Source organism: Neovison vison, chromosome 7, assembly GCF_020171115.1.
Source record: "Neovison vison isolate M4711 chromosome 7, ASM_NN_V1, whole genome shotgun sequence".
NCBI lineage: Eukaryota > Metazoa > Chordata > Mammalia > Carnivora > Mustelidae > Neogale > Neogale vison.
In genome coordinates this window covers 155,167,932-155,175,463 of record NC_058097.1, presented here as the reverse complement: position 1 = coordinate 155,175,463, position 7,532 = coordinate 155,167,932, and the positions used below count along the sequence as shown (strand labels likewise).

Genomic DNA, 7,532 nt, shown 5'->3' with positions numbered 1-7,532 from the left:
CACATTGAGATATTACCTTACACCAGTTAGAAAGGCCAAAATTAGCAAGACAGGAAACAACATGTGTTGGAGGGGATGTGGAGAAGGGGGAACCCTCTTCCACTGTTGGTGGGAATGCAAGTTGGTGCATCCTCTTTGGAGAACAGTGTGGAGATTCCTCAAGAAATTAAAAATAGAGCTTCCCTATGACCCTGCAATTGCACTCCTGGGTATTTACCCCAAAGATACAGATGTCGTGAAAAGAAGGGCCATCTGTACCCCAATGTTTATAGCAGCAATGGCCACGGTCGCCAAACTATGGAAAGAACCAAGATGCCCTTCAACAGATGAATGGATAAGGAAGATGTGGTCCATATACACTATGGAGTATTATGCCTCCATCAGAAAGGATGAATACCCAATTTTTGTAGCAACATGTATGGGACTGGAAGAGATTATGCTGAGTGAAATAAGTCAAGCAGAGAGAGTCAATTATCATGTGGTTTCACTTATTTGTGGAGCGTAACAAATAGCATGGAGGACATGGGGAGATGGAGAGGAGAAGGGAGTTGGGGAAAATTGGAAGGGGAGGTGAACCATGAGAGACTATGGACTCTGAAAAACAATCAGAGGGTTTTGAAGGGGCGGGGGGTGGGAGGTCAGGGTACCAGGTGGTGGGTATTATAGAGGGCACAGATTGCATGGATCCATGGGTGTGGTGCAAAAATAATGAATACTGTTAAGCGGAAAATTATAAATAAATTTAAAAAAAACATTACATTCCTTCATTTAACTATTAAAATACAGCTGTTGCATTATGGTGTTTTCACCATGGGACATTAGCAGAAATCTTTGAAGAGAAATGAACTCTGAGGGACAGCCAAAAGCTCTCCCTAGATGCTAGAGTGTGTCACAGCATGTATTTTCCCAGGACTCTTTTCAAGGCTCTCATAACATCCTTATTCCTCAGACTGTAGATAAGGGGGTTCAGGGCTGGAGTGACAACTGTGTAGAAAAGAGAGATGATGTTGTCTTGCTTAGGGCTATGGAGTGAACTGGGCAGGACATACATAAATGTGGCAGCTCCATAGAACATCCCAACCACCATCAGGTGGGAAGAGCAGGTGACTAGGGCTTTCTGCTTCCCCTCACTTGAAGGCATCCGAAATACAGTACACAGGATTAGTGCATAAGAGGAAATGATAGTGAAAAGAGGGGGTATCAAGAAGGTTACACTCATCACATACACAAACAGTTCATATCTAGAGGTATCTGCACAGGCCAAATTCAGCAAAGGTGGGATCTCACAGAGAAGGTGCCTGATCTTCCGGGACATGCAGAAGGGATAGTGCATGGTATACACAGTATAAACAAAGGCACTTATGGATGCCAATCCCAGGCTGTGGCCACCATGAACCAACAGACCCTTGGCCTCATGAAGACCATGTAGTTCAGAGGATGACAAATGGCCACATATCTGTCATAGGCCATGAAGGCCAGTAGCAGATCCTCTGCACCACCCAACATCAATGCCAGAAACATCTGAAGGGCACAGCCCCCAAAGGAGATGGTGTTTTCATCGAGCAGAAAATCCATGACAGCCTTGGGAGTGACAACAGATGTAAAGAGGAGATCCATGAGTGAGAGCTGCCTGAGCAGGAAGTACATGGGCACGTGGAGCCGGGAATCCACTGTAATGACCAAGAGCAGCAGGCCATTGCTGGTCAGGGCCAACATGTACAGGGCTGTGATTGTGGCACAGAGCAGTTCAGGAGACCCACTGTCATTCAGAATCCCCATCAATATAAAGCCACTTCCCAAGGTGGAGTTCCAGTGCTCCATTCTGTGTTGTTTCTTTAGTTTCCTAGAATCAAATACATTCTCAGTGAATTTTTGCTAAGGTGGTCCCTAGTTTGTAACATCACAGGCTCTTGATGATGGCCAACATGAATCCAATGAGGCAATGTCTTTCTTACTGGAAATGGACTTGACCTGTTAACTTCTCAGTTTCTGACACTTTTCTTTTTTTTTTCTTTTTTTTTTCTGACACTTTTAATTGTACCTTGAAGAAAGATCCATCTGAATGGAGAGCAGACATCACAGTAGCTAAACATTAACATGTCACTACATGAAAATGTTATTCAGGACATCAAAACTTGACATGTATCTTTCCACAATTAAATCACCTCTCTCTAGAAATCAATATCCTGGATCCCAAACCCTAGGTTGTTTTTGTACCTGTTTTTAGTATACTGTGTGTCTAATTATTTAAATACCCAGTTACTGTCCTAATGACCTGTCCTGAATATAAAATTCTAAAGCTGGTACAGACGTGTGATCTCAACAAAGCACTTCCCCTACATTTTCCATATAACTTTTGTCCACGTTTGTTTGTAGTACTCAAGGCTATAGATGTAAGTCTCATAGAAAGAGCTAAAATACATCCACCTTAGTCTCTTCCCTGGATCAGCTCCATATTCTCCATGTGTTTGAGGGAGAAGGGATTCCATACTCTCTGAGACTAGGGGATGGAGTTTTTGACATGGTATTACCTTTATGAGCTAAACCTTTAAGTTCAATTACAGCATAGGTGTTTCTTTACTGGTTATGCAAACATGGGATCCTGGGAGAACTCAAAGATCTGATAACTAATGAGGCCCTGCCCAGGAAGATCAGAGTGTTTGTGTTTAGGAGAAAGGATGAAAGCTGCTCTTAACAAAAGAGCATGTGTTGCATGTTGTAATCAGGCTCAATAATTCTATCTGCTCTCTATTACACCTGACTGAGATTTCCAATCTCCCTCCTGCAGGGCCAGAGTGTCTACATTGGATTGAATGGCCACAGGATAGACAGGATGAATTCCTGTTCTGGAAAGCATTAGAGCATATGACAGGCATATTATTGGCTCTTAGACGGCCCTTTGATTTGGAGACATTTATTGCCAAATAGGTGCAAAAATCCCATATCAGAGGCCAGCAAAGCCTGGGCTGTATTGACAGGTATTGATACTTCCAGCAGGAAGTGGTCATTCAGACCTGGGATATTGCACAGACTCTTTCTTCATTTTCATGGATTTTTCATGTTTAGGAAACCAGGAATAGAGGTCATTAGGATGGGGTACAGAGCTCAAAGCACTAAAGAATCTGGAAGACAGTATAGCTTAAACTCTTAGGGTCTGCTTTGGGCTCTGTTTCAAAAATCAATGTATCTAGAGGCTTCACACTTCCCTGAAAGAGAGATAAAGGCTTTACCTCAGATAGTGAGAAGCCAAGCTGCCAAACCATGCAACCTGCCTCAGGGGTTGTTTGAGAGTCTAGGATTTTCCTGTAGAAACGCAGAAAGAGTAAGCTTTTCTAAGAGTGTCCAGCTGGTTCAAATTTTGCCAAGTTGGCTTAAGAGTCTGGGGAGTATGACCAACATAGATATCAGGCCATTTCTTCTGCTCCTCTATTCCTCACAGGTCTGCTACAGAGATGTAATAGGGACAGAGGGCTAATAGTCTTGGGTAGTTTCTGTGAAGCTCTTACTTCAGAGATGGATTTCCTGTTCTCACACCTGTGGAGAATTAGGAGATGCTGCTTCTATCACCCAGGTCTCCAGGTCGAGAACCCATCCAGCATCCAGCTCTGGAGAAGGTGTGAGACTGAGTTCTTGGGTCCAATGCTCAGACTGTCATTTACTCTTGTTAAGGTCTGGGAGCAAAGAGGAAAGCAGCAGGAATCTGGGGGAAGTAGATATTGGAAGAGCTGCCCAAGGGAGACCCTGCTGTACCTAGCCTCACTGTCCCTGGGGAGAACAGTGAACCAGGGCCCTGTCCTTGGGGAAGCTGTTCTGGCTCCATATCCCATGACCCCACCCTCTCTGTTTTATTCCATGCCTACCATTCCCAGGGACTTCTCATCTCAGGTGAAAGGGCCTCCCCTGGAAATGCTGGTCCACAAAACAGGATGTTAATGAGTCCTGTTGGGTATGTTTCCTGGCCTGGCATCTCTGGTCTCTCACTAAATGTGTACAGATGCTCCAGAGTTCTACCCTATCCTCAGGAGGCACTAATGGCCCATTTCTAAATTGCTGACTAGGAAACAAGGGTCCGTTTCATGGTGAAGGCTCTGCCCCAGATCTTAATGTGGGTTTCGTGTCAGCTGTAGGATACTCCCAGAGTGTATTCGGTGGAGGAGTTGGCCTTGTAGTTATTACCAAGATTCTAAATCCTCAGGTTCATTCCCTGTCCTGCTTGTTCTGTCATTTACATGTTTTTCTTGTGTTATAAGCTCTCCCTCTAACTTCATTCAGCTTCCAAATATGATAAATATTTCCCTGTTCAAACAAACAATAATTTGGGGGTGTTTTTGTTTGGTTGTTTGTTTTTTGCACTGTATTTATTTTTTTAATTTATTTTTTTTCAGCATAACAGTATTCATTGTTTTTGCACCACACCCAGTGCTCCATGCAATCTGTGCCCTCTCCAATACCCACCACCTGGTTTCCCCAACCTCCCACCCCCCGCCCCTTCAAAACACTCAGATTGTTTTTCAGAGTCCATAGTCTCTCACGGTTCACCTCCCCTTCCAATTTCCCTCAACTCCCTTCTCCTCTCCAACTCCCCTTGTCCTCCTTGCTATTTGTTATGCTCCACAAAATCACATAAAAAATGTGAAGAAGATATGAACAGACACTTCTCCAATAAAGACATACAAATGGCTATCAGGCACATGAAAAAATGTTCATCATCACTGGCCATCAGGGACATTCAAATTAAAACCACATTGAAATACTACCTTACACCAGTTAGAATGGCCAAAATTAGTCTGCGTGTATCTTTAGGTTCAAAATGGGTCTCTTGTAGACAGCATATGGATGGGTCCTGTCGTTTTATCCAATCTGCAACCCTGTGCCGTTTTATGGGTGCATTTAGGCCATTCACATTGAGAGTGATTATTGATAGATACGTTTTTATTGACATCGAGTTACCTTTGAAGTCTTTCTTTCTGTAGACTGTCTCTATATTTCTGTTCAATGCTATTCTTGGGATTTTTCCTCTTTTATAGAACCCCCCTTAATATTTCCTGCAGTGTCGGCTTGGTGGTTGCATAGTCTTTTAAGCCTTGCCGGTCTTGGAAACTCTTTATCTCTCCATCCATTTTGAATGTCAGTCTTGCTGGATAAAGTATTCTTGGCTGCATGTTCTTCTCATTTAGTGCCCTGAATATATCTTGCCAGCCTCTTCTGGCTTGCCAGGTCTCTGTGGACAGGTCTGACGTTATTCTGATGGGCTTCCCTCTGTAAGTAAGGAGCCTCTTTGCCCTGGCGGCTTTCAAGAGATTATACCTACAATTATAATTTCTCAATTTGACTATCAGGTCTCGTGATGTTTTTTTGTTTTTTTGGAGTGTATAATCTTGGGTGGAGACCTTTCAGCCTCTAGTACATGAACGCTGGTTTCATTCACGAGATTCGGAAAGTTTTCATGAAGGACTTGTTCCACGATATCTTCTAGACTTCTTTCTTTCTCCTCCCCTTCAGGGATTCCAATAATTCTGACGTTGGAACGCTTCATGGCATCATCTATTTCCCTAATTCTGCTTTCGTGGGATCTAAGCTGTTTGTTCCAGGCTTCCTCCTGATCCTTTCTCTCTATCTGTTTGTCTTCCAGATCACTAATTCTATCTTCTGTCTCAGTTACCCTAGCTTTGAGAGAGTTTAGATTGGATTGGAACTCATTGAGAGCATTGTGGACCTCCTCCCTGGTAGCTTTAAGCTCCGCCCTAACATTGTGAACATCCTGTCTGGTCGCTTTCAGTTCGGCCCTAATGGCCACAGTCGCCAAACTATGGAAAGAACCAAGATGCCCTTCAACGGATGAATGGATAAGGAAGATGTGGTCCATATACACTATGGAGTATTATGCCTCCATCAGAAAGGATGAATATCCAACTTTTGTAGCAACATGGACGGGACTGGAAGAGATTATGCTGAGTGAAATAAGTCAAGCAGAGAGAGTCAATTATCATATGGTTTCACTCATTTGTGGAGCATAACCAATAGCATGGAGGACAAGGGGCGTTAGAGAGGAGTAGGGAATTTCGGTAAATTGGAAGGGGAGGTGAACCATGAGAGACTATGGACTCTGAAAAACAGTCTGAGGGGTTTGAAGTGGCGGGGGGGTGGGAGGTTGGGGTACCAGGTGGTGGGTATTATAGAGGGCACAGCTTGCATGGAGCACTGGGTGTGGTGAAAAAATAATGAATACTGTTTTTCTGAAAATAAATAAATTGGGGGAAAAAAACAAAAAAAACAAAGGAGGCGGAGGTAGAAGGAAAAGTAAATAAAGTTAAATTTCTTCTAAGCCTAAATCTCACTAACAAGGACGCTTGATAGCAGGAATGTAACATTCCACCAGGAGACTCCCAATTGTCTTTATGTTAGTGCCTCATTAGAGGGAAAGTGGCCTTGGCTTGATAGTAACCAGGCCTTCAATATCCTGACAGTCTTCTTTACCCCAATAGCCCTTCTGAACACCCCTTTGTCCTCACCTACCCAACTCCTGTGTATATAACCAGCCACTCCTCACAGGCCCTGGGCAGCCGCATCTCCGTCTGCCCATGGGTCCTATCCCCGTGCTCTAATAAACCACATTTTTGCACCAAAAAAAAGAATGGCCAAAATTAGCAAGACAGGAAAACAACATGTGTTGGAGAGGATGTGGAGAAAGGGGAACCCTCTTACACTGTTTATGGGAATGCAAGTTGGTGCAGCCACTTTGTAGAAGAGTGTGGAGATTCCTCAAGAAATTAAAAAGAGGGTGGCTCAGTGGGTTAAGCCTCTGCCTTTGGCCCAGGTCATGATCTCAGGGTCCTGGAATCAGGCCCCACATGGGGCTCTCTGCTCAGTGGGGAGCCTGCTTCCCCCTCTCTCTCTCTGCCTGACTCTGCCTCTCTGCCTACTTATGATCTCTCTTTCTGTCAAATAAATAAAAACAAAAATCTTTAAAAAAAAATAAAAAGAAAAAGATATTAAAAAGAGAGCTTCCTTATGACCCTGCAATTGCACTACTGGGTATTTACCCCAAAGATACAGATGTCGTGAAAATAAGGGCCATCTGTACCCCAATGTTTATAGCAACAATGGCCACAGTCGCCATACTGTGGAAAGAACCAAGATGCCCTTCAACGGACGAATGGATAAGGAAGATGTGGTCCATAACACTATGGAGTATTGTGCCTCCATCAGAAAGGGAATGCCCAACTTTTGTAGCAACATGGTCGGGACTGGAAGAGATTATGCTGAGTGAAATAAGTCAAGCAGAGAGAGTCAATAATTTGGTTTTTCTCTCCTTTATGAACTGTATCTCAAAATCCCCTGCACTTTTGCCATAAACTTTTTCAAAAAGCATTTATAATAACTGGGTGTTCTTCTACTCTCAACTGCTCATTCATTATACGTGAAGATAACACTTGCCACCTGCTACATTAGAGAACCCAGAAATAACAGTATCATAACCTAATCAGAGAACCCAGAAATAATAATAGCATAACCCAATAAAATTGTATTTC

At 43.4% G+C, this 7,532-nt stretch overlaps 1 protein-coding gene across 1 annotated transcript; it reads right to left on the bottom strand.

Annotated features, from left to right (window-relative positions):
* Window positions 1-889: 889 nt before the first annotated feature.
* On the bottom strand, window positions 890-1,821 carry LOC122913562 (olfactory receptor 2AG1-like). Its single transcript, XM_044260245.1, is given in 2 exon segments — window positions 890-1,374; window positions 1,377-1,821. Coding segments are annotated over 2 exon segments (930 nt in total).
* Between the last annotated feature and the right edge of the window lie 5,711 nt (window positions 1,822-7,532).